Source organism: Nesoenas mayeri (genome assembly GCF_963082525.1).
Source record: "Nesoenas mayeri genome assembly, chromosome: 15".
Classification (NCBI taxonomy): domain Eukaryota; kingdom Metazoa; phylum Chordata; class Aves; order Columbiformes; family Columbidae; genus Nesoenas; species Nesoenas mayeri.
This window is the reverse complement of record NC_137559.1, coordinates 11,778,194-11,805,072: the sequence shown is the minus strand read 5'-3', so window position 1 is coordinate 11,805,072 and position 26,879 is coordinate 11,778,194. Positions and strand designations below refer to the sequence as shown.

Here is a 26,879-nt window from a genome sequence, read left to right as displayed (position 1 = left end):
ATTCCATAGGCATCAGAGTAATCGTTCGAGTTTAGCGGTTTCATGAGCATTACAAGCACGTTCGTTCTCTTCTGGAAAGCTCTGTGCCCTCAGGTGTCTGTTCTTGCTGCTGGGACTGAAAAGAGGGCAGCAAGCCTGGCTGGTGGCCTGTGTGTTGCCCCCACAAAAAACTGTGCGACTACTACAAGGAATTGTTCTTGATCATAATTTTCAGGTGAAGAAATGGGAATTAACTAGGAGATCCCTGAGATTTAGTTGAAAGTACTAATCCTTTGGGGATGCTTTGTAACACCTTGTCCTATTTATCAAATGCAGCAATCAAATGAAATATTAGCTCAGCAGTTTTCAGTAAGAGTAGACACTTCATGCCAAATGTTATTTACATTATTTACAGGTGGGCTCTTTGGTAAATTGAATAGTGCCCAGGCGATAAATTTGTTGCTCTCACATTTGCTAACATAGCTTTGTGCTTTGACCTTCTTCTGAGGTTTGTGAAAATAATATCCTAGTGCATATTTAGGCCAACTTTATCACTAAGAGAAAAAGCCTTGAGTGCTATGAGGTCTTGAAGAAGTTTTTTTCTTTGTTTGCTTCAGTCTTATCTCTGTAGTCATGAATTCACTGCCCACTCTCCCGTATAGTAGAGGCCGAGTGGGAAATACACAAAATATCTGTGGCTGGTGCCAGTGCTGCAGGAATATCGCATGGGTGTTCAGTGTTGCACTGCACAAGCTTGTTGGTGCTGATGAATCACCTTGTCACAGGGATGTAAGCAATGTTATGAAATCTTACTGTGTTTTTTTTCCTCATAGAGATGTCACAGTGACTGAAGGAGGATGTATGACATACTGTGTTACTGCCTTAGGACCAGAATGCATTGTCTGCTTTGGTGCAGCTGAGGGACTAAGGGGTTTATATTACTAGCAGCTTGTCAGGGAAGAAGGCAATCTATTGGTGCATTATAGGGCTGCTGTAATCTGATTTTGAATGCAAGGTGATCCTTCTTTATTTTCTCTCAAATTTCTGACATTTTACCAGGTGATGATTCCTTTTATGAGGGAAGTTGAATTTTATTTCCTACCACACTTACAGGGTAGCATGAAATAATTTGAGATATCGTACAAGCTTGTGACATCAAATGATAAAGTATTTCTTTATATTCAATAGCTCTTTAGATTTGTGAGTGGACTAAAAGACTGAGATACTTCTGAATGTGGTGCTACTGGCTTAATCTGTTGTGATTATTATTTCTTTCTTGTTGTGTTTAGAGGATGATTTCCTCCAAACATCTCATGAAAAGATTTATTTCATCCTTGTGACCATTTTGTGAGATTTGGCTGAATTACACTTATTGTTTTTTCGACTTTTGCAGAGAAGGAACTAGGGTACAAGTAGTTTAAATAATCTGCCAGAGGCAGATCTGTGACAAAACAGATTGCAGAAACTGGCTGTCTTGAGCCCGAGTGTCTAGACTGAGAGATCTTTTTCCCATAACAACAGGATGCTATTGCCGAATTTCATTTCAAACTGGTGTGTGCTTTTGGAACATTGAGCACTGAATAAATCACAGCCTAAGATTGATTTGTGTGATGTTTCAGATATATGAATAAGAAAAGAAGTAAGATACTCTGTTACTTATGAAATATGTCTCTTATTTTTTTAAAAACAGACAAAACTCTGTAGTGCGGTGTAGCTTTCAGACATAGCATGCAGATCATGTGAAGTTTACATGTCTTTGTCCACCTGCACCCCCCTTGGGACACATGATGAGGGTAGGGTCGTGATGTGCGGTAGCATCTAGCAAGATGTATCTGCTCATTTGCTTTGGCATAGTTTCCAGCTCTCTTTCACAGAGGAATGGGACTGAGGAGGATCGCAGCAAGGATCATGGCAAAGGTCAGGTGATAGGGATCTAAAACTCCCTGTAGCATGCCAAATACGAGGGTGTTCTGCTACGTTATTTAACTTTACAAATACAGGCACCCGTGGCTGTCAAGGAGAAGGGAGACTGAAAATTTGCCTTTGACTTACTGGGTTGTTGAGTTTACAACCTACAGTGCAAAGTCTTGACAAAGCTGCAAGAAGGGTGGCAGGAGATCCCAATATGGACAAGGAATATGACTGGGAGGTGGGTCGACTGGCAGCATCTTGTAGGAGGAGGGCACTATAGAGAGTGAAGCATCTCAGCAACTCCTTCATTGATCCCATCTTTAACTAAGGTATTTATCTTTGGGGTGTTTTTCTGCAATAAATGCAGCGAGCAAGGCCAATAGTAATCTATATCCCAGTATGATTATCTGGAAGCAGAAATCCCTCAGAGGCCGAGACTGAATTTTTCTTTCAAATGTTGCCCCTGCATAAGCGCACAGAAGATGGTAACAGAGCCGGAGATACCCTTGTTCCCTCCCTGTGCCATTTATCCCCATGGTCTTCCTTTCTCTTCCTTATTCTTTTTTTCTTTTTGCCAGCACTCACAATAGTGGGTAGGAGGATAATGCCTTACCCTGCGTGCTGCCCTGACAGAGAGCAAAGAAAGGGCAGGTTTAGCCAGACATTGAGTGTTTCTCTGGGACGTATGCTCAGCTTTTGCGCTGGTGTTTGTTAGCCATAAATTTGATGAGAATGTTTGTGAGCTTGAAGTTTTGCCTTGCTCACGGTGGGTTTCAATACCTCACATTTCATACTGATTTGCCGGCAAAAATATTTGCGAGCAACACTGTGCAATATTTATACAAAACATTATTCAGCTGCATGTTTTTTTCTCAAATGTGGCTATGCATATGGCATGGGGACGTTGAACAAAGCATACATACTGCCTGAATTACTATATATTTTGTTTGGTTTTGTTGTTGTTGTCAAATACAGAGCATGATATGTAGTTGGAGAATCTATGACTTCAGTAATTGCAATCATTCTTGTACCAGGAGCACTTCTGTGTATTGTTTTGCTACAATACACTGTTGAATATTGCAGAAAGCATAACAAATATATTTGCTGTTTCTAAAAAAAAATATTTTAGAATAAAATTTGCATGGGAAGGTTTTCTTCACATGGGCATGAGACCGTATGTGAGGAATTTGGCAATTTTGTGTCTAGTCATTTGCATGGATAGTGGAAAAATAGTTTTACTTTGCATTAATGTTTTGGTTAAAACTGTGGACTGTATACCAAAGTGATTTTAAATTCAGGCAAAAATAAATTATAAATGTTCCTAAACAATGAAAGCTAAAATACAGTGCTGTGTATGAGCTTTCAGTTTGATAAATACTTCCTTATGAGGTCATAAATACTTGAGGTACAAAAGGTTAATGTAGTGTGAAAGGCTGTAAAACACAGCGAGCAACCTGCTAGATCATAATGATGCATTAGTACCTTTCAGTATGAATGCTACTGGTTATAAAATCTTTAGATTGAATTTATTCTGTAGTAAAAGAATGTAAAGGCAGAGTATCTTCACTGTGTAGTTGTACTTATCTTTTTATATTTATTTATCTTTCTAAAAAAAAAGGCTCTCATCTGCCCAAAAATGCCCATTGACTGAAACTGATACAAAATTCTTTTTGACTAATGCAATTTCTGAAGAATATATGTCAGGTGTTGGCTGTGTACTCAAAGTAAGTAATAAAATAAAGTAACACTCTGTGATTTTTTTTGCCTTCTGTGTATTAATAAGTTTCCATGAGATAAAGTAAGCAATAATGCATAAAGGAAACAAAAGCGATATAAATTCTGTAAAGCAGTAATGCAATTTATGTTTGAGGAGAAAGAAATACAGTGCTAAATTCACAAAGTGAGCATTTACTGAATGATAAAATTGACTTTATCATAATAAACTGTAGTATTTCCCAGTCTTAGAAGTCTTCTACAGTTTATAGTTGTCTCCAACATGCTGATGCAGCTAATATTTCTCATTTAATATCTACCTCTGTGAAGTGTTAATTTTCATGCTTTGGTGATCATTGCTTTTTACTCAAGAAAATTACTTCCTCTTGCTCCTATATCAGAGTTTATGACAGATTAGGACAATTTTACTGTAATTAATCTTTTGAGTCAGTTCCACTCTTTTCAATGAAGTGCCATATCTTGGCCAGGCTAAATTGAAGCAGTTAATAAAATCTGGAATCAAATATGAAAAACTTTTATTCGCAGACTGTTGATACTTGCTTGCAGCCTTCTCTGGTTACGAAAGAACTGTTTTACTTTCAATGTATTCTCTCAATAAAGTACACCTGTATTTGGAGGATATCAAATAATTTGGGGGAATTAAACAAGAAAAATGTCTGCAGGAAAATATTTGATATAGATACAGCCATCTCTTTTATTGTTATTTCTAGATGTTGAAAATCAACATTTTTTGTTCTTATAAAATTAAAATTTGATAATGTTTGGATTGTGCAAAAGTAACTTTAGTAGATCTCTGTAGATTATTATGTTTGGTTTAAGACCGTATTTAAACTTGCAAAAACCACTGCAAGCAGTTTCTGCTCTGACAGCGTTAACACAGAATACCTGTGAGAGAACAGAAAGTGAAATACGTATCTTGTAAAAGCCTCCATAGCGCTTCTGAAAGTAATGTATTCCTTAAGAAATCTTGAGATAGTTCATGTTATTTTGGGACATTTGGTCAAGCTAGAAATCCAAATAACAAGGCTCCAGTAGGCCAGTATATCAAGTTATGGATATATGACTCATATTGTCAAATGCCACTTCATATTACAAAATACAGGATTTTGATGATAACACAAAAAAGTATTATATATTACCAACTCATACTTGTATATTAGGTTATGAGACTTTCTGTATCATGCTTCTGGGAAGAAACTTAGTTTGTTCATTTTGTTTCTTAGGTTGTTTATTTTTTGTCGGTTGAGGGGGAGGGGGACAGTGTGTTTTGTTTTGGCTTTTTGTGGTTTTTTTTGTGGTAATATTCTCAGAGTCTGTGTTAGATTACAGCAGCCACAGCTGTTTGGTCATTCTGATTGGCTGGCTGTATATTTCAATAGTGCCTCTTCCTTTTTTTTTTTTTTTTTGAATTAACTGTCCTCCTCCTGCTACAGTAATCATGGATATTCTTAATAGAATTGCATGGGAGAACTTAATTAACCTTTTCTCCCTTTTTATTTAAGGGAAAGTTGAAAAAAATCAATGACATGTTTCTAATTTAATGCATGCACCCCACAATGTCTATTAGAAGCTTTTCACATGAGTAACTCAGGTGAGACAGAACTGGTCATCTTCAGCTCACAATTCATTTTCATTCAGCTGAAATGTTCACCTGACATTCTAATTAGGGAAGAGTAAGAGACCTGAGTGTATGCTTTAATAAATACATATTCTTCATGAATTTATATAATCTCATAACTGCAGTCATTAAAATATATTGGGTGGTTTTGCAAATAACTGAAGGGATTTTGAATCGTACCTACTGCTTGTGAGGCTCATTTTTTGACCTGCTTTTCTTTCTATCATCTTGTAAATAATAATTAAAAATACTTGTGATACTTTTTCTCTAGCAGTGGAATGGTCAAGAGATGTGCAGTGTTCTGAAACAGGTGAATTCATTACTGAGGTGGAAATGTGCAAGACAGTAAAGGTTATAATTTGCAGTTTTAGTTGTAAGTCCATTTCTAGAAGGCCAACAGAGTAATTTTGACAATATTTCCTTTAGAAGTAGAGGAAAGGGAAGGTGTTACAAAAGTAGATGATACTAAATGTAAATGCAATTCATACCATATTTCTGTAGGGTATTCTTTTATCTTTCTCTGGATTAAGTCAGTTTAAGTATTCTCAGTTTATTATATTTCTAAATGAGTTTTACTCCCATATTAGTGTCTAAGTTCTACTTGCAAAAAGAAGATTTTTAGCTTATCCTGAATAAAAGTCTGTCTTTACAGATTAAAAACCCCTTGTGATTTCCCCACATTCCTGAAGTACAGTATATACAGTGTAGGCTTGGTTGTCAAACTGAATAACCAAACCTTTTTCTTCCTTAAAAAGGGGTAAATGCGTATCACGGTTTAACTCCAGCCAGCAGCTAAACACCACCCAGCTGGTCACTCACTGCCCTGTGGTGAGGTGGGGGACAGAATCGGAAGAATAGAAGTGAGAAACTTCGTGGGCTGAGATAAAGACAGTTTAATAGGAAAAGAAAAAGCTGCGCACATAAGCAAAGAAAAACAAGGAATTAATTCCCCATTTCTCATGGGCGGACAGGTGTTCAGAATCTCCAGGAAAGCCTGGCTCTATCCTAATGCTGACTTGGGGAGACAAATGCCATCACTGGGAATGTCTATCCCTTTCCCCTCCTTCCCCCAGCTTTATGAGCTGAGCATGACATCATAAGGTGTGTAATATCCTTTGGGTCAGATGGGACCAGCAGTGTCACCTCCCAAGGCGCTGCTGTGGTGTGGGAAGCAGCACCAAAGGTCTTGCCTCTGTTCAAGGAAGGCTCAGCAGTAACTGAAACATCCCTGAATTACAACGCTTTCCAGCAAAATTCCAAAATGTAGCTGCATACTATCTGCTATTAAGAAAATTAACTACCACAGTAAAACCATCACAATCTCGTAAGTAGAATGAAAATTTCATACCTAGAAGAGAGTTTAAAAGAACCATGAAATGGCTTCTTTTGAGTGGATTTTAGATGGCCATGTTTTCTATAACAGCACTGAAGGTAAATGTACTTGGATCTCCCTAAATCACTGAAGAAACTAAAAATCTGTTTGGCTGAGATTTTATACAAGTTACGGAGATAAGCTTAGGTTTAGGAGTAGGTTTCAAAAAAATACCTGAAAATTTTTTTCTTTTTTTTTTTTTTTTACTCCATTTTCTAGTTTCGGTCCACTAATATACATAGGTGGTTGACTTGTAAGGGCTGGTGGGTCTTTCTTTTGCAGTTCACAGATATAGGTGAAGCGTGTTGTAGAAGCTATGTGTTCCAGGACAGTTCAGTACTTTTATGAAATGTAATGTGTTTGATGTATATGATGGAGGAAGGAATGAAAAGCCATGTCTTTACAAATGCATAAATATATATGGAATAAAAGCAGATATGAATTAACTGAATAATAACCCTACCTGTACTCAAAAACTTATATACAGAGTATTTTAAGAGGTAATCCTAGCATATTTCAGAAAGATCACGTTCCCACTTGGGGTAATGGAGAGAACTATATTGAAGCAGAGCTTTGCTGAATAGTTGCCTTAGAGGGTTTCTTGCATCTTTTGAAGTACTTGATGTCACGTAATGGATCAGGATAAAGTACATGAAACAATACTTTTTCTGAAGAAATAGTGTGTGCAGAGAATGCAAGACTGGCCCAGATAATTGCAATGAGTAACGCAGAGCTGTTGCTGATATGCTGATATTTTTAGGATGTTTAATTGTATGGGGTTGTTTCATGTAATAACCACTTTTTTTAATCTTACTTGTTTAGACTGAAGCTCTGCTTGAAATGTAACTCCAGATCTTATCATTATTATATTACATTATTAATGCAACGATGATAACAGTAGCAAGTATTTTGTTCAGTTAGTAAATCAGTTTTTTCAGAGATCATGTGGCTTAAAGACAACATGTTGTATTCATTTTCTTCGTATGCAACCACAACAGATTTGTGAAGCAAGTAAATTTGAGAAGCATTCTCAGTACTGTAAGGCTGGACAGATGCAAATGAATAATAACCAAAAGAAAGTGGATTTACATCATTGAATTCGAAGGCATAAATGTGGTCTGCAGAAAATGTGTTATTATTGACAGTATTCATAATAGAAGAACCAACTAAATGCCGTACTGTTAAATTAAAAACTAAAGCATTCTGATTAAAGTGAGTCAGAAAAGGAGAACCAGACTGTTACATAAGAATAAAATGCATTTATCCACATAATTTGCAGATTACAAGAGCACTAATTTCTCTCAAGTAGGAAATTTTCACCCATCTGACTGTTTCTCCCAGTCCCTTTTTAGAGTGTTTTCCTTTGCATGTTGTTTTCTTATGGTATTCTGGCATCAGCCCTTGTGAATTGACCCCTGTCAGGGTCATGGGGGCTGTGCTAGGACTTTCTGGCCCTGCTCAGCCTCCCCTGAACTTTCCAGCATCCCCCACCCATGGCCCAGGAGCTCCATTGGAGTCCAGCCCAGCCATAGCACCTGCAGACCTGGGCTCTGAACTGCTGCCTGGTGTCCTGTGCTGTCCTCGGGCTGCCCCATGCCTGATTATCATCACTGGACCTCATCTTGAGTAGGTTGCTCAGGACTGTGACAAGTCAGGGCTTGAATACCTCCAAGGATGGAGCTCCAAAAGCTCTCTGTCTGTTCTAGGGTTAGATCACTCTCATGGGAAATTGTTTTCCCAGCATCTAAACTGAATGCCCTGTACATCAGCTTTTGCTTATTGCCTTTTGTCCTGTCACTGAGCACCACTGGCAGCAGTCTAGCTCCTTCATCTTCACTCCCTCCCATCAGGTATTTATGCACACTGATAAGACCTCTCCCCAAGTCTTCTCTTTTCCAGGCTGAACAGTCCCAGCTCTCTCGTCATCTCCTTGCTTGTCAGATACTCAGTCCCTCACACATTGCTGACTCATATTCTGTTTGTCTTCCAGTTCTCCTGTGTCTTTTTTGGCAGAGCTGATTCTCAGCCAGTTACTACCCTGTGCATGGGGTTGTTCCTCCCCAGGTGCAGGACTTTGCATTTCCCTTTGCTGAACTTCATGAGGTTCCTCTTGGCCCATTTCAACAGCCTGTTGAGGTCTCCCTGCATGGCAGCACAGCCCTCTGGTGCATCCACCACCCCACTCAGTTTTGTTTCATCTGCAGACAACATTACTGGTCTGTGTTCCATTTGTGAGAATACAAGAAAAGATGAAACTCCATGATAACGGCTGAGGGGAGAATGGCTGTAACATCCTGCACTGATTCCTGAAGTGAACTATAGGTAGCAAAACTGTTTGAAACTGTTATGGCTAATGGCTTCTCTGTACAGATGTTAGGTGAAAATAGGTGTATCTTGACTGAGGAATTTCTACTTGCTGTGCCTGAGCACGAACAAGGGCAGAGGTTTTTTTTGGCAAGCTTGTCGTGAAAAAAAGGGAAAGATAGGAAACAGCTTTAGTCTCAGTGCCAACTCTCCTGATTCAGGAGTTGCTATTTGAGAAAATTTTATTTTCCCTCTTTCATGAGAACTTCTCGTTCCCATGAAAGGAAAACCTGATTTCAAGGAGATCCAAGTTCCCTTTCCACTTCTTCAGTAAATGTTTCCTTAAACTTGAGTATCAGTGATCAAAGTTGTTGCCCCCTTCTGGAGTAAAAGCTGCATTGGTGAAGCTCTGTAACAAGCAGCATTCATATGATCAAGTGGAATTCACCGTAAGATTAGCAGTGCCAGCTACATTTGAATTGGTGGTTAAACTCTTTACAAATTCATTTAACCATCTTTAGATGGTTAACAACTCTTTAGATGTTTTTCTGTTTGTTTTCTTTTTTTGTTGTCATTGGGTTTGTTGTTTTTTTTTTTTTTGGGGGGGGGGGTGGTGGTGTGTTGTGTTTTTGTTTTTTTAAGAGAAGGGAAGGAAGAAAGGATATTTTCTAATATTTTAAATCATCTTCCACATTAATGAAGAAAAGGTGTTGGATGAGCTTGAAGAGAAGGATGAGAGAGTCTGATTCTGGTTTATGTAAAGGACAATGTTCGATGACGTGGACTTCTGAGAACTTCAGGCATGTCCCATTGACCGTGCTAGTGCATCTGGTGTTCCATGGAAAAGACAGCATGAGAGAACAGCAAGCACAGACCTGCTTTTCCATTCAGAACATATCTCTTCTGAAATGCTGCTTGCATTTGGTTGCAACATGCTAAGATATGAGAGTACCCAACATAACCAATAAGAAAAATAAATCTGGCTATTTTTTTCATGGAATGGCAGTGAACTAAGTTTAAAAAATTATTATTCTGCGTAGAAGCTGAACTGCTCTTTGTTAAGTTGGTGTATACCTTGGTATAAAAAATGCCATGTTATTTAGAAAATATCTTTTTGACATGGAGATCCCTCAAATTCTTCTGTGTTTCAGAGGATTCAGGAATTGACTCCCTGGGCTAAGACATGCAAGTGAGCACATGTTAAGTCACAGCAGGAATTCAGGAATGGTGAGGGGTCAAACAATGAAGAACCTTTTATCATGCTGTCACATTTTCTTTCTTTTCATGAGCTTCCACTGTAGCAATCAACCATTCTCTCTCAGCATGAAACTCTGCTCTCACAAGTTCACTCAGCAGTTGGTTGTGTCAACACAGCTCTTACAAAAAGGAACTTTACATGCATGACATACGTCTGGTTCAGGGGGGGAGTTCCAGAAACTAGAGTACATTGATTCCAGCTGAGGGTAAACATCGCTTTCTAAACAACTCTTCATAGCTAAACCTGCAAATGCTCCATCTAAAGACACTTCTTCCCTGTCTCTTAGAGAAAGCATTGCCCTTTGAAGCTCTGTAGCATAGTATTTCATTAATGATTTTTCATTTGGACAAAAATTGTTAAATGTCACAGTATTGTACAAGGTAGTCACAGAATTTAGGATTTTTTTTTTCCAGATAGAGCCTGTTACCAGAACAAAAATTTAATAAGTTTTATTGCAGATTTGCAGCCTTATATAATGTTGACTTCTGAGGGATAATACTTGCAAGAACTTTGTAGCTAATTTGAACATTTAAGAAAATAATCTAATTGTATTTTATAAAAGTGCTGCTTGTGAATGAATGAATGAATGGCCACAGGTAAATATACAGTCACCTTCCGGTGTATTGAGTTATGCTGTTTTTGTGAATAATCTCTTCACATATTAAGGTAAAATGAGTTGGATAGGAGAACCTATTTGGGGAAAATGAGTGGATTTCCACTAACCAAGGTATTGCCACAAGCTTTGCAGCAGTCAGAAAGTCTTGGTGTCAAGTGCGTTGTGTCCTGGTTTGTTGCTGCTCTGTGATTGCTCTTCAAAGTGTAACTTAGAAGAAGGTGGTTTTGAACTATCATAACAATTAGGCATATTTACCTGTAAGCTTTACGGAAAATTTGGTTATTTCTTCAACTATTTTACCCATCTTAAACTTGATTACTTACTCGTACACATTTTTAGGTGGCAGACCTGTACTTTTGGGTATTTAGAACATATAATATCAATTCACTTCCAGAGGAAGCATTTCAGCTCCTGTTTTATGTAACTTATCTGTACAACTCTGTAAACCCCGAGGTTCTTCTCTGTGGTTGGGGTAAGTGGTGGTTTCCAAACTGGTTTAAGGTGACCTGAGGCTGTGCTGCCATGGAAAGGAGAAGGCCTGTCCCCCAGCTTTCTCTTACCCAGCATCATCTGCATATTGATGTCCCCTCCTTCAGTTGTGAATTGGATCAGCTCACAAACTCATTTTAGGAAGTGTAAGTTTCCAGTTGGATCAATGGGTCTGAACCCCAACACTCATCTACACAAGTGCTGGAGTAAACACAAGGTGGGCTGGAAGGAGCCTGAGTCCCAACATGGCAGGAAAGGCAGGACTTTGAGTTGGCTGTGTCATTGGGGCTTCAGGTGATTGTGAAACCTGAAACCCTGATTGTGAAACCCTTAGCGTTATGTTTCCTTTTAGGCACGCAAGAGGAAACAAGCTCCATCCTGGAGAGAAATAACTGAGATGAATTTAGGTCGTAAGTGTGCTGAGTAATTTGTGGAAAAAACTGACATGACCAAGTAATTTTTTAGTGCTGAGGATACTGATAGCTTTTTGTTCTTGTAATACTTCGATGGATTTATCAAACGAGCTTGTGCAATGTGAAGCTAGAGATTCCATTCAAATGATAAAAAACCTTATATCAATTCAAATCAAGATTTCTGTATTTATTTTCATGGAATTTCTTTGATACATTTTCATTTGTTGCCTGTCTGGATTAAAATACATGATGCTTTCATGTATTGAAACAAAGTTATTTTTAAACACTTTATTCCTGCTATTGAAGTCCTTTGAAAGAGCAGCAGGAATTACATCAGAAATAATAGTCTTCTGACTAATAGATGAAGAAGAATAACAACATTAATTGAATAATTCTCTGTGTCGGTGTATCACTGCTAAAGATACTTCATTTGGATTAAATTAATGCTTTTGTCCTTTGACCAGTAGAATGTTTCCTAGTGTGTCTGCTTAAATTTTTAAGGATGAACACATGGAATAATTTTTAATTTCTACATTCTACACTTTGTAAGTGTAGAATGAACTTACAAAAATGTGCATAGGGTGTGTATGCATTTCCTCCTTGGCTAATGGAGCCAGGATGCAGCTGAGTAGAGAATGGTTTTGTTAATTGTTGTTGTGATATTCATGGATGGGATCAGTAGGCAGTCAGAAATAGTTATTGAATCAATACAAACAATAAATAATGCATTAAGGGAACCTACTATAATTCCTTCTCCCATTTCAAGTTATTGATATGCTGCTCTCAATTGGATGTCCTTAACTGAACTTGGCAACTGCTTAGTTATTCTAAACGCTAATTAAAACCTACCATGAGTATTCTTTTAAAAATTTTATCTGCTCTTTATACCAGCAATTTTGCCTAAGTTTTGAGACAACCTGTTCAGAATCCAAAACATTTATGATTTCGGGTGATTCCACTCCAAACAAAATTGATATGCTATTTCTTGATATCCTGCTATTTTAGAAGAAAAATGATGAGCCAGCGATGGCAACGTAAAGCATTATGTAAAGGCTATATTCCATATTGTTAAGGAAGATAGATTGGGGAAATAATTAATGTAGCCAAGTAATTAATAACTCTTTGGTTGCCCTGCAGTACCAGAAGCTTAAGAAACCTATCTTATTGCTCCTATCTGTCCTCAAAATTAATGATCTCTTATTTAGGCTTCTAGCTTTCTATGCATAAGCTATGACAATAATAGCCATAGTTTCCTGTAGCCTGTGGTATCGGCATCCAGAATGCATCCATCTAGAAATGGAAGGAATAATCAGTGCTACTTTAAAGCCCTCAACCTGGAACAACACTCAGTATGCTGAAGCCCCAAAGTGTGTTCAATAGCAGGAACCATAGAAACTGCTGAAGCAAAGCAAAAAATTATTCATGTTCTATTTCATTTACCTGTAAACTGGATTGAGGGATTCTACCGGAGTACACTTGTGCATTGCAGTAGAACAAGTGTCCCACTCAGCGTCAGCCACTTTACATTGTCTTCCTGATAGTAAGCTCTGTTCATTTGCATGATCAAGGACCTCTAATATAAAATATTCCGAAGAAGAGGTGGTTGTGTTGTCTTATATGAAGAAGAGCATGGATGCTCTGCCCCTTGAGCAGCATCGGCCTCCTGACACCCGCATCTGCCGGGCGGCAGCAGTGGCTGCTGCCCACAGCGTTCGTGTGAGGTGCGATTCCCTCAAACCACCGTGCTGCTGGTGCAGTCAGGGGCTGGCGTGGCTCTCGCCTGCATTCATAAGGCATTTGCACATTCGACTGTTGCTGCTGGATGACCTGGACATCAAGTGTCCTTGACATCCCACTGGAGCCAGGGCATCGCTTGTGAGCCAGTGTTTGGCATTGGTGATGGGGTGAGTTGTCATATGAGCGTATTGTTGGTATCTTACTGCCTCAATAAAGCTTTGTTGTCAAACTCCATCACCACTGTGACCACGTGCACTCATACTGGATGTTGTACGAGACATGTGGAACTGGAGTTGTGCACGGGCTGTTGTGCTCACGTGTCTGGGAGAAAATGCAAACTTCCTTGTCTAGTACAAAGCTTATTTAAGTAAAGCAAATTCTTTCATTGGGTTCTTAGAATTTTCGACGAGCTCATACAGAAGATCAGGCACTTTTTCTTGCCTTTGTTTCTAAATGCCATTCTACATGAAGCAATTGTTTTCTCGTGAAGCACAGTGTAATGAATAAATCTGTTCTGCCTGTACAAGGCAATCTGCCTTGCTGTTCTGTCCAGCTTCATCACTCGTGTCACCAAAACACCATACAGCTTGCAAGCTAAGTGTATGCAGCTCACATTTTGTCTTGAATTAGAAAGATGTATTAGTGAGAAGCATAGGCACAACTGAAGATCTAATGTACTTTAGCTAGCAAAGGAAGGGACAACTGCTCCTGCGCACTGATAGATGGGACAGTAGCCAGTATGGTAGCTCAGTGCTTCAGACGCGGGACAAGACGGACTCGCGGAATGGGGCTTGGCTGCTCTGTGTGTTTCTTTTCAGAACTGCCACAGGGAATGGTGACAAAATAATTGCTTTGCTTTGTTTGCAGTTGGTGCTTTGGATAGTAAAATGTTTTTGTAAAGGAAATGAAAACAAGAACATTACGCTTTTTGTAAACTGGGAGATTGAGGGAAATTAATGGGAATGGTGAAATTATTTTGTCAAGTGGATATAATACCAGGGTGAAGTTCTGACCCAGCTGAACTAAAAGGGAATTTTACCACTGAAAAGAAGAGTGTCAGGGTTTCCCTTTCAGGGTCGAAGTCTCAGAATCCCTGAAACCAAGGATTCCTAGAGTACAAAATATTCACAATTACACTGGAAATTTAGCAACACTATTGAATGCAGCCATGATTATACTATTACATTTCTTTGTGCCTAACGGCAAGTCCCATATCTATGTGCACTTTGCACTAGCTGAGCACAAAGCACATTGTCTTCAGAAATGGATTCTTATGGGGATAAATTGATGTGGTATTATCTGCATAATTTGCAGTATGAACTACTTAAAATAAATTTCTTTAGAACTAATGTGAAAAAATAATCTCACCTTGTAATATCCTGAAAACCATGAGACTTTACTATTTATCTTTGTTCTTGAGAAAAGGATAACAGAGGTGCAGTTGACAGGAAGAGTCACTGATACTTCTGGCAGTGTTTGTCACAGTTGGAAAAAGGCACAGTGATAGATTTTTTTTCTTGTGTACACCTTTGTGTAAACATTTAAGTACAAACAGATGTGTCTGCATAGATAACACCTTTTTCTCTGCGTTATGCTGCTGGGAAGCACATTGCAGGGCTGGGACTTTTTGGAATATAAATTTATCAAAACCAGTATGATTAATTAATCAGTCAATCTACTTAAGAAAAAAGGAAAGATACGATCCCATCACATTTGTCATTACACTGCTTGTAGTATATTTTGGAAACAGTATTTTCAGAAAGTAAGAAACTCAGTTTTAAATTATGCTCTTTGCTCACTTTTTAATGGAAGGGTAACTTTTCAGAATCTAGATAATTTTAAAATGGAAAATGTGCAGTGTTATCTAAGGAAAGTATGAAGTTGATTTACTATGCATGATTTTTTCAGGCCTTTGTACACATTCAGTATGGTTACATTTTTGTTCAGGACGCATATATATTTTTTCTGCTGAACTTTTCTCGATTGCTTTTTTATCAGGTTTACAAATCAAATCAAACAGGTATATTGCAGAGCTCTGTGATATTATTTTCTGCGCTTATAGCACAATGTATTGAATTATGCTTGCTCATGTACTGCTGCTGCTATTCTCTCCAGATTGAGAGAGAATGACTGTGGGGGCTGTAAATTCACTTGGCTTCCAGCACCACTGGTTAAATCAAGAGCCCTATTCAGGCTAGAGAAGAGACAGAGCAAGTGTTCATTACACAAATCAATTTGGTCAAAAGTACAGCACAGTGGGTACTCAACCATTGCTCACATAATATTGTCAACTTAATCAAATAATGCCTAGAAGACATTCACAAGCTCTTTCTCTATGAGAAATAACTTGATTGGTGCAGCAGGAAAAAACAGGTGCTGTTTTGAGGATTTTTTTTTAATTTAATGAGCATTGTGTTTGATTTTTTTTTTAATTTAAAAATCTAAGAAGATTTATCCTTCTGTGCGTGTGTATACACGAGAAACACAATGTAGTACTAAGCTTGCCATTGAGTATGTTTTAAAAAATATTTATTTTCTTGTCTTTCTTCCTGTAAATATTTTATGGGTTATTCCTACTAGAATTAGGCTTTTCTTCCTCTAGACTTGGTGTGGGTTTAAGAAATTTGCAACCAGTTTGTATTTGTTAACAGGTATTGCAGAATGATCACAATGTGGTAAAGCTTTTTCAGGTTATTCTAATACAGCATATTTTCAGTTTGTCCAGGAAGAGATGGTAGCTTTAGTTCAAATTTAGGCATTCCTACTGTTTATGTTCCATTTACTCTTTAAAAGCTGAGATTGAGGACAGCGTTCATTTTATAGTGGTGTGCAAACAGTTATTCTGTGACAGCATTTCATTACATTTAAAACAAGGTTTCAGGGTGAAAGATTTTGTCTACACCACCATAGTTTTGTGGAAAATGAAAGATATTAGTCAATGAAAAAGAATGGAGAGAAAGTATAACACAGTTCCAGTGTAAGAAACATTATAGGACCAACTATCTTCAGTAATAGATAGAAAGGGATACAGAAAATGTGTATTTGCTGGGAAGAAGAATGAATTGGTTTTTTCTGCCCAAACGATGTACTCAAGGCCCTTTCTGAATTCAGGTTCACTGAACATTCTGTTTTATTGCATGTGGTGTCTTTGCCACAAGTGTGTTTGTGTTAGAGCTGAACAAGGGTTTTAAAGCGTACCTTTTTTCCCCACCCTCTAAAGAATGTGTTTCTGGGTGAAAAATATTGCAAATTTGGATTAGTAAGGTCTTTAAAAAAGGTAGGGGAGAGAATATTTTTTCAAATGGGAAGTTTTAATATTTTATCCAAACGAACATCTTGTTTAGCCCTTTTCTTCACTTTTATAAATTTTTTAAATTACTGGAAAAAGCTGGGAAGTGAAACAAAAAAAAATGAAATTTGCTGTTGTGTTTTAGAAAATAGTTATTTTCACTTAAATTTCTGCTTTCTGGTAATTTATGGTAGTTTCTTCTGATAGCAGAAGTGTGTAGTGCAGGTTGATCCTGCTGGATCAGGTGTTCTTTGGGTGTGAGGTGGAATCATCTTAAACTCTTTGTGGTTCACTTGCCCCAAAGGAGCAGCAGCTCATAAAAGACTAAATGCATCCCTGTTGCTAATTGTCAGAAGGAACCTTTTGAAGCACTAAACTTCTAAAAAATTGCAGAGTAACTGGCACTCCTCATTTTGCATCGCGTTTAACCTCTTCTCAATGAAAACACAAGAACTGGTCATAGTGGCAGTTGTGGAAAAATTAGGCTGGTCACACTAAATATATTGGGGTTTTAACTGATTTAAGAACTTGACTTCAGTGTGAAGTCTCTTAAGAACTTGAGTGAAGTCCTTTAAAGAACAGAATATCTCTGTTTCTAGAAGTGAATTAAGGAGAGAAAAAAATAGTATTTTGGTGAAGATAAATTTCTTTACAATATGTTAGATATTTATTTTTTTTTTTTTAGTGGTGCTGATGATGGATTTTGTTAAAAAGATACCATGTATTTATAATGAAAGTATCTTAGACAAAATATAAAACCATTGTCTGAAACACCCTCTTTGATTTGGGTTTGCTTACCTGTAAAAATGCTTTCAATTTTAACTTACTAAAACACCTAAGCCTTCAGTAGCTCACTGGAGTAAAGGGAGTTCATTTCAGTTTATTTCTGTGTATGTGAGAATTTGGTCTTCTATTTCTGTACTCTGTATTTATAACTTTCGTTATAAATTTTAAGACTACCATATATTAGGGTTTGTTAATATTTTATGATTGCAAAGTATGTTGTGGAATGGGAACCACAAAGCAGTCTGTGTGATTTGGCCAGGAGTGGCAAGGGCTGTGCCAGCCCTCGGCAGTGGTTTACTGAAAGAGAGAGGAGAGCAAAACCAAATTCCTGTAAAATAGGAATAAATATTGAAGACAACTGAGACTCAAAGAAAAGTTTTCTATCAGATGTAACTTGTATTAGCTTCAGTAGCAGTGTTTTCTGAATGCAAACTAGTGAAGGCTATTCTGTGTCATTTTTTCCTGAGTATATTTCAAACTGGCAGAGAATTACTTCAGATACTGTAATAAAACATCATATCTAAGGGCATCTGATTTTAGTGCTAGTTTTCTTAAAATCTTTTAAAATTATCATTTACACCTCTGCACACTTCTGGTAACCGATTTGAGAATTTCAGTGATAAATATTAATGTGATTATATAGTTAGGCAATATGATGAGCATATCTATTTCATTTAAATTGCCTAGCTCAAGAAGTTGTTTTTGCAGTATTTGTTTCTCGGAGGAGTTATATATATATCCTCATTTTTCGGTGTTAGGTTCTGTACAATATTTATGAGATGATAAAACATATTTTTTGTTAAAATGGGGATATGTATGTATTAAGTAAGATTGGGCAACAATCAAGATACAATTGAACTATAAAGAATTATGAGAGTATAATAATAGGATGACACAGGGTCTTAAGATAGAAAGGAATATTTATTCTCTGAAATGACAAATTAAAATTGACATATGAAGATGTATCTCTGGGTAGAGATGTAGGCATGCCTCATATGATTTTCTCTGAATGTTGTCCATACCTAAATTAGATTTCACCAAGATTAAACTTGTTTAGCTCATATATATCGATTGCGTTAAAAATTATCATGGAAAAGTGAGCATCTCAATTCTGTATGAAGTGCCTGCAAATGCAATCAACAGTTGTTAAAGGATTCAAGTTTCAGCAACTTATTTTAACATTTATGACATAAAGTGGTGCTGGAACTTGCAATTGTGTATTAATAAATATCCATAGCAAGTGGTTTTTACAGAAATAAGATTTTGTGGCAGTGTCTGTAATTTTATAGTCAATAGGATGCCTAAGTTTTCATCCTGTGTTTCCCTCCAGGCAATACTCATCAATATTTTTGCTAAAATACATAACTGTTTATTAGGGTTTTTTTTAAACTAGAATTATGTTCTCAGTGGATCCAGAAAAGAAGTCATGTAGGAAATCAGTGGAAGTGACCTTTTGGTGAGAATGACAAATGACATCTTAAACCTCAGAGCTACAAACTAACCTGATAGAGTGCTGACTGACATGCACAGGGAAAAAGCGAATCTGTAGTAATTTTCGAGGGTTCTGAGAACCTGCAGTTGCCATTGATTCCTTGTAGCACTAACGGTCTGTATTGCTGGTTTTGGCTACTGGTGCATTCGTATCTTCACTTTTTAGCTTATCTGTTTAGAAAATCAACTTTTAAAGTTATTTGGACTGTCATGCACTGTATGGTGGGGTGTTTTTTATTTGTTTGTTTGTTTGTTTTTTAAATAGCTTTAACAGCTATGAAGCATGATCCAGAGTTCTAGAAATGTTTAGGAACTTTGCAGTCTCGTAGAATCTCCGTACCTCAGGCTTTACAAATGGCAGCAATCTGTTTTGGTGTATTTCCTGATCACAATAAACACTGTACCAACTGTCTCCAAACCTATTGTGTATATTGTGACCCAACACATTGTACTCACATGATGCCGTTGTGACCAGTTATGTCACAATAGAAGGGCGTAAGGTGCCATAAAAAAAATAAAATTAAAAAATTGTGTTGAAAATTCATACCTGCAAAAACTATATGATGTTGAAAATGAAGTTATGAATCTTGATTAGGAGGAGCAGGCAAGAAATTAATTGCTTCATTGCAATTTAAGGAGGTGCCTTATCCAAGGTCACAATTGTAAAAGGAGAAAAACCCTGAAAGGCCTCTGGATAACTGTTAGAGGATAAAAGGACTTCTTTGTTCTGAAAAGTATCATAGATATCCAGCTGGTAAGATTTAGTGGATGAAATCTTTAGAGGGCAACTGGGGGCACAGTACTAAACTCATGAATAATAGGGATTTCAAGTGATTTGATGCTTCCTGGAGCCAGCCTGTCAGTGGAGATTGCTGTTGGAATGGGTTGGTGACAAGTTCTGGGACTGAATATGCAAAAGGCAACCAGGAGGGAGGTTCTTCTAGAGGGAATCCAAGCCAGGATGCACAAACTGATAGTTAATGCCAGGCTGGAGAGAAACTTCAAGAGTGAGTGTGAAATGCAATCTTGAGAAAAACGGTAAGAGAACATTTCTTCTTTGTATGATTCCTCACTGTAAAAGTCAACCTCAGCTGGGTGATTATTACAATAATTTCCCAACTGTCAGAAAAATTTGCCAGTCTCAAAGAGGGAAGAAACCAATTAAAGAGTATTCGTGTAAGTTAGGTGTGGTGGATATTTTTTTGGTTAACTGTTTCTAGGTTCCAAGTTATTTGAAGATTAGACTGATATTTTTGAGCCATAAGCATCTGTCTCTGTTACCTGGTAGATAATGAGTAGAGGTACTGGAGAAATGGAGTAGACATAATGCTCTTTTTTAAAGAGAAGGGAGAGAGAAATGTTGGTTATATAGGCTGAAGGGATGTGCTGTCATCAGAGTTTCAGTCCTGGGAAAATACTGGAGCAAGTAAATAGGTGCTGCATTTTTAACAACTGAAAGTACAAGAAGAATAGTTATCAGCACAGATTTGTCAAAAAGATGCAGTCTTTCACTTCTAGAGTGGCCTTGTAGACAAAACAAAAGAAGTATTATATTTTGCTTTTCATAAGGCTTTTACAATTTCACACAAGAGATGCTTTTAAACAAGCTGGGAAATACGGTCAACATGCAACTACAGTAGTCTGGGTGGAAAAATAGAAACTGTATTTAAGTAGCTCACTATTAAAATGAGAAGTAGCTCACTATCAAAATGAGAACATTTATTAGAAGGAGTTCTGCAGGGTTTTGTGGCGACTCAGTGTTTTTCAGTATTTTCGTTAATGATCTGAATGATGGAATGGAGTGTATACTTATTAAATTTGCAACAATACCAAGATGGGAAGGATTGCAAGTACATTGCAGGACAGGATTAGAATTCAAAATAATCTTGATATATTGTAGATATCATCTGGAAAAATAAGATGCTATTCAGAAATGTAAATTCCATGGTGTTTACACAGCAATAACAAACTGCACAAATGTGACATGGAAAATCACTGGTTAGAGAGCAGTTCCATAAATAAGATTATAATGGATGACCAGTTGTGTAACCAATACGCACACAAGACAAAGCAAGGACCATCAGATAGCAGATAGTTCCAATGGTAAAATATGTTCAATAGTTGGTTTATGAATTGTGGTCTCTTCCGAAAGTAAAATTCATGACTTTTTGATAGGTGAAGGTAACTCCGATACAGCTTTTACTCAAAAAATTAGGTCATGAAAAAACACACAGAGTAGACTCCCTTTTATGTAATTTCTGCTTAATCATAAGAGACCCAACACATCACAGATGAGGACTTGTACTGATTGTGTACCAGACTTTAGCGATGTACTGAAGCTAATGTCATACTAACTTCAACTGATTTTTAAAGAAATATGAAACACTGGTCTTTAGATCCTCTACCAATGAAAATATTCTTTTGATCTGTATTATTTATGTATAAGGTAAATTGCATTCTAGCTCTTTGAGTCCACAGGGCTTTGAAACTTTCCTTTCTGGGATTTTTGCAAAATCCAGTCTGAGCTCTGTCCTATGTTTATTTTACCTCATTGGTGTGACTTGGAAATTTTTTTATAAGCTTCACATTTCAATTTAAATTTGTGGTTATCCTTCTTCAGATCTTCTAGACACATCCATAGATTTCTGGATGATATTATAATATGCTTTGTAAAGACACATACTGTCAAGCCTGCTAATACATTTTAAATTGTTTAGCTCTGTTAGTTCTGTTACAGCCTTATTTAAGGACATTTACAGGCGTGAATCTTTGATGATAGTGACTTTCTGAACTTTCTGGTTTTCAGTCCTCACTGCCCAAAATCTGAGACATTCTTTTCTGAAACTGTGAGTTTCAGGCTTCTGTGGACAAAAGGGATAAAATCAAAAAGAAATACCCAGAAAATAACCGTACCTGGATTTACCCACTTATAATTTGTACCTCTTTCCTTTATGCATCATCTTCAGAAACCTCACTGACTTTTTATTAGCAATATATCCGTTCAGCTTCTTGGTACAGTAGTTGCTCCTAATGTTTTGGTATGCTAATAGCGCGTAGTTCAGCCCTCCTACTCCTTGTTTCTCATAATTTATATTAATACAACGAACAGAAATTACTTTTTCCAATTTGCATTTATACAGTACGTTGGTTATATAATTTCTACCTGGGGCACCCTTTGTTCCTGAAGATGAACAACACTTTCAGAATTCTATAATTATCTTCAGATTAATCTAATTGACCTTAAAGTCTTCCAGAGCATTGTATTTCAGGAGTTCCCAGTCCCTCACCCCACATCTGCTCTCATATACCAAATTTCCTTCATATTTCTCCCCTTTTAAGGACTGAAGGTAGGAAGTAATTTCTGTAGTGTTTATGGATGGAATAGTTGCCTAAAATCTAAGTTTTGAATTTTTGAATTGGTTTTAGATAGCAAGAGATTAGCATGGAACATGCTTTTTTCTCTTAACAGCTATGTACCATTTAAATCACTAGAAATTTGTGAAGATGAACTGTTTATTTTGTGGGACCCTGCCAGTGAGTTCAGGGAGTAGTAGTTGAAGAGATGTGGTGGCACTGACTCAATTTTAAGTTTACACTTGAGCTGTTCCCAGTTCCTTGTTTGGATCACTTAAAAGCCCTTCTTTAGCGCACACAAAATTTTCTATGTGTGAACAAGTGTCATCATATCCCATGAAATGTAGGTGTTGCTGATGAACCAATGCTTCTGCAGAAATGATAAGGACCTGTATTTCTGAAGTGTTCTTAGCACTGAAGTACAGGCAATACAGGAAATTGTAGATGGTTGGACTTTGAATTTGAGAACTCTTGCATTTAATGGGGGACATGATGCTGCATTTAACTTGCTAGAATTTCATTTATGTGTGTATATTGTTGATGAAAATTATGTATTCTGTTTGAGCTCTTTTGCTTCCTTCTTAACAGGCTTATTGGTACTAAAACTGAGTGGTAAGGTTTATTTTATTTAACCATTTTTTACTTTTATTAAAACTGTTGTCTCTTAAAAACCATTGATATTAGCAGGAAATGGGATTTTTTTTTTTTTTTTTCTTTTTTAAATGAAAAAGTCAGAAAGACAAGCTGAATTCTAACATTAGAACATGAGAGAAAGGTGTATACTTGGAATATCAATAAGCTCAGAAGGAAGACGAAGGACAGAAAATAGAGTAACAGTTATAAGATGTTCCTTGTAGTTTCATTAAGCTATTTCCTTGCCTCTTTCCAAACCCCCTCTACCAGTGCAAAGGAAATAACTATGCTGTTTTTACATACCTATGCAAAATCTTTTTCTAGTAAATATGTGCTGAACATGCAGTGATTAGTTAGGCACTGAATATCATTAAAGAACACAACCAAGAAATTTCTATAATGTACTGATATACAGCATTGGTTCGTTTTACTTTTTGGATGAAGGGTATTATGTTTTTTCCTAATCTGTCTAAGTGTTTATAGTTTCATTTGTTTGTTAAATTGCAATACACAACAATGCCTTTCAATTACGAAATAGCATTGTAAAACTAGGGAACAGTACCCCTGTAAGAAGTACCGTGATATGGTCTTACGTTTGTGAGAAAGATGATCTGTAAACTTGGATTCTGAGTCTCACTTTTATGTCAGGCAACCTTCACCACTGATTATACTTATGTTCCCTTTCACAGCTCAAGGCCTTTTCTGTAATGGTGGCCATTTATCTAGACAAAATGACCCTCCAGTGCCCATTAGCACTGCTTATGAAATGGCAACTAGGATGTGATGTGTTACCTATCTGCTATGTAGAAATCCCAGTGGCCTCTGAATGAAAGTACTAATCGTATTTGAAAGCGCAGAGCTTCTGCAAGTCACCCGTTCTTTGGACATGGAGATTCTGTTTCTTCCGTTGGCAAACACTGATGAGGTTAAAGGGGTTTGAGCTGTCTTATAGGGAGACATATTTATTCATTCTATAAATAGCTAAGCAAATTAACAAATAATTATCTTCTTCCTATTCTCCAATTTATCCAAAATAAATATTAAGAATATCACTAAAAATGTGTACTGTTGAGACAGATACAGAAATGGATTTGATTTTCATCTATTTCAACTTCTGGTATTCTTCAGTACCTTTATCTGAGCAGATTTAACTCCTGTTTTGGCTCTTTTTTTTTTTTTTTTTTTTTTTTAAGAATTTTAAGGCCCTACCTTTCTATTAAAGATGGCTGAAATATTTAAAACATACTTTACTTTGTTTTGCTTCACCCTTTTAGCAGACAGATGATGCAGCACAGACGGATGGCCAGCAACAGACACAATCTTCTGAAAACACAGAAAACAAATCACAGCCAAAACGGCTTCACGTCTCAAATATACCTTTCAGATTCCGGGATCCAGATCTTAGACAAATGTTTGGTGTAAGTACTCATAATTTATTTATACTTTATTTATATTTGCATTGCAATAGGTATTTTATATTATAGGCAACTGTGAGAGCAGTATCTCTGATTTAGGCTGTTTAACATTTTCAATAAATACTCTCTTTTCATTTATTCATAACCAAACAACTCATTTGCCAGTCACATCTGGGAAAAGAAATTCTACTTGTTCTACTGTATGTGATACAAATGACTGTATTCTTTGTATTGTGTTGATTTGTATTACATTTTAAAAAAAAGTTACATTGGCTGAAAGTATTGAATGTGTTTATATTCCTACTGTACACACGTGGATTCATAGAACTGCACTTTTTGATTTTGGAGAGAATGATGTAAGAGAGTAAGTGCTTGACCTCATGAGCAAGGAACCCAAATCTATAGAAGTAAGACAGGGGCTGAATTTAAGTAGGAAGTCCAGGAGCAGAAATCTTCACCCGTCCCCACAGCTACTGTCGACCTGTAAGCTTCTGAAATTTTTGCTGGTAATATTCTGTAAGAGTCTCAATTGCTGCTTTTGCCCAAGCCATTAGCCACCTTCATGTGTGTTGGCTGTTTCGCATGTCTCATACATGCAATCAGTTCTAGGCTTATCACCACGAGAGGTTAGACCCGATTTCTTCTCCCTGCTTCAAGAACTCTTATTTTTATTTGAAATGTCACTAAATAAAATCTAGAAATATCACATGATCAGCTACTAGAACCCGGCTTCTCCTTTTCCAAGTTTTCCAAGTACTCTTTAGTATTTATGTTCCTCTTGCTTTTTTATTTCTGACTCACTGAAACTTAATTCTCTTCTGCAGTACAGTTTGTTGTGCAGTGCAGCACCACTCTACTTCTCTCCCTCTTTGATGTTCAGTTCCAGTTTTTAAGTTCTTCTAATGTCTTTGTATGTGGGACAAGACATTGTGGTTTTCAGTACTTGTTTGTATGAAGTGAAGAAAACAGCCACTGGAAAAAGAATTCTGATATAATATAGGGAAATGAGACTGACTGTTTTGCTGTATCTGATTCGCTACAAGTAACCTCCCCTAAATGCACCTTACAGCACAACAGCAAAATAGCAGAAGGCATAATAATTAACCCTCGGGAGAATAGTATGCAAATGTATTTAAATTAAACAAACCACTTAAAATAGACTGATTTTATTTGGAAGTATATTAAGTGAAAGGATTTTATTTTTGTGAGGGATTTTAGTAATTTATAAGTGAATAAACCTACATTTCTTTTCAATATTTCTAAGTCTTAGGTCTCAGAAGACTAACACTGAAGAATGAGAGTTTTCCAGCTTTAGAATGACTTGATTACAGTAAACTTTTAGCTACTGAATTGATAGAAAAATGAAGTTTCTGCAAGTATGAAATACCTGTGATGAAATATGCTAACGCTGTATCATGACCATGTTATACACACAGCAGGGGATCTTTTTACATGGACGTAACTACAGCAGAGGATTGTTTAAACATTAAGTCAATGTATGCTGATAGGCCTAAGTTGCAGTTGAAACATTAATTAGATTGTGAATTGAAAAACATAAGACAAGCCAAGGGACAACAAATGATGGTTGGTTTTCTTCACCGAGCTGAAATACTTTAATAAGCTAGAGAAGGAATACTGTCCTTTCTGGCCTGTAATTGTTTATTATATCTTAAAATACTAAAGTATAGTCTCATTTCTGCAGTTCCTTAGACTATTGTTAAATTACTCTTCATTTGCCTGCCTCTAATTTCTGCCTTTTTGTTTTGTAGATTGTGTCACTTATCAGTGTTAGCACTGACCCACAGAGCATGTTAATGACATATGAAATAACAGAACTGGCCCACAGACATGTTACAATGAGACACTGCAAAATGTGTCATATCAGAAGGTGTTCTAACAAAATACTGCCTGACTCAAATGTTTATTCTCTTACTGAGACAAGTTCAGTACAGCCTTTTTCTTTGGGATAGCAACTGTGGTCCAGTTTTGTGTGTGAACAGTGCCTAGATGATTTTGAGTGCTATTGTAAGGTCAATAGTGATAATGGTTACTACTAATATTGTAATAAAAGTGCAATTCTGAGCAGGGAAAAATCACTAACAAATAAGTACCCATTGTAGTTTTCCAAATTGTCTACAACTACCTGAAAGGAGATTGTAGTGAGGTGGGTGTCAGTATCTTTTCCCAAGTAACAAGTGATGGGATGAGAGGAAACAGCCTCAAGTTGTACCAGGGGAGGTGTAGATTGAATATTAGGAAAAAATTATTCACCAAAATGTTGTCAGGCATTGGAACAGGCTGCCCAGGGAAGTGGTGGAGTCTCCGTCCCCGGAGGGGTTTAAAAGTTGTGTAGATATGGCACTTAGGGACATGGTTTAGTGGTGGACTTGGCAGTGTTAGGTTCTCCATTGGACTCAAAGGTCTTTTCAAACTTAAGTGATTCTATGATTCTATGAAATTATACTCTAGTAAGACAAGAA

General features: G+C 37.0%; 1 protein-coding gene across 16 annotated transcripts in view; it reads left to right on the top strand.

Annotated features, from left to right (window-relative positions):
• Nucleotides 1–26,879, top strand: part of RBFOX1 (RNA binding fox-1 homolog 1) — a gene marked incomplete at both ends in the record, with an annotated part of 262,864 nt that overhangs the window by 143,046 nt on the left and 92,939 nt on the right. For all 16 annotated transcript variants that reach the window (XM_080354223.1, XM_080354222.1, XM_080354218.1 and 13 more), the window contains one exon: nucleotides 24,259–24,402. In XM_080354223.1, the coding sequence (XP_080210349.1) occupies nucleotides 24,259–24,402 (144 nt within the window). The remainder of the gene's footprint in view (nucleotides 1–24,258; nucleotides 24,403–26,879) is intronic.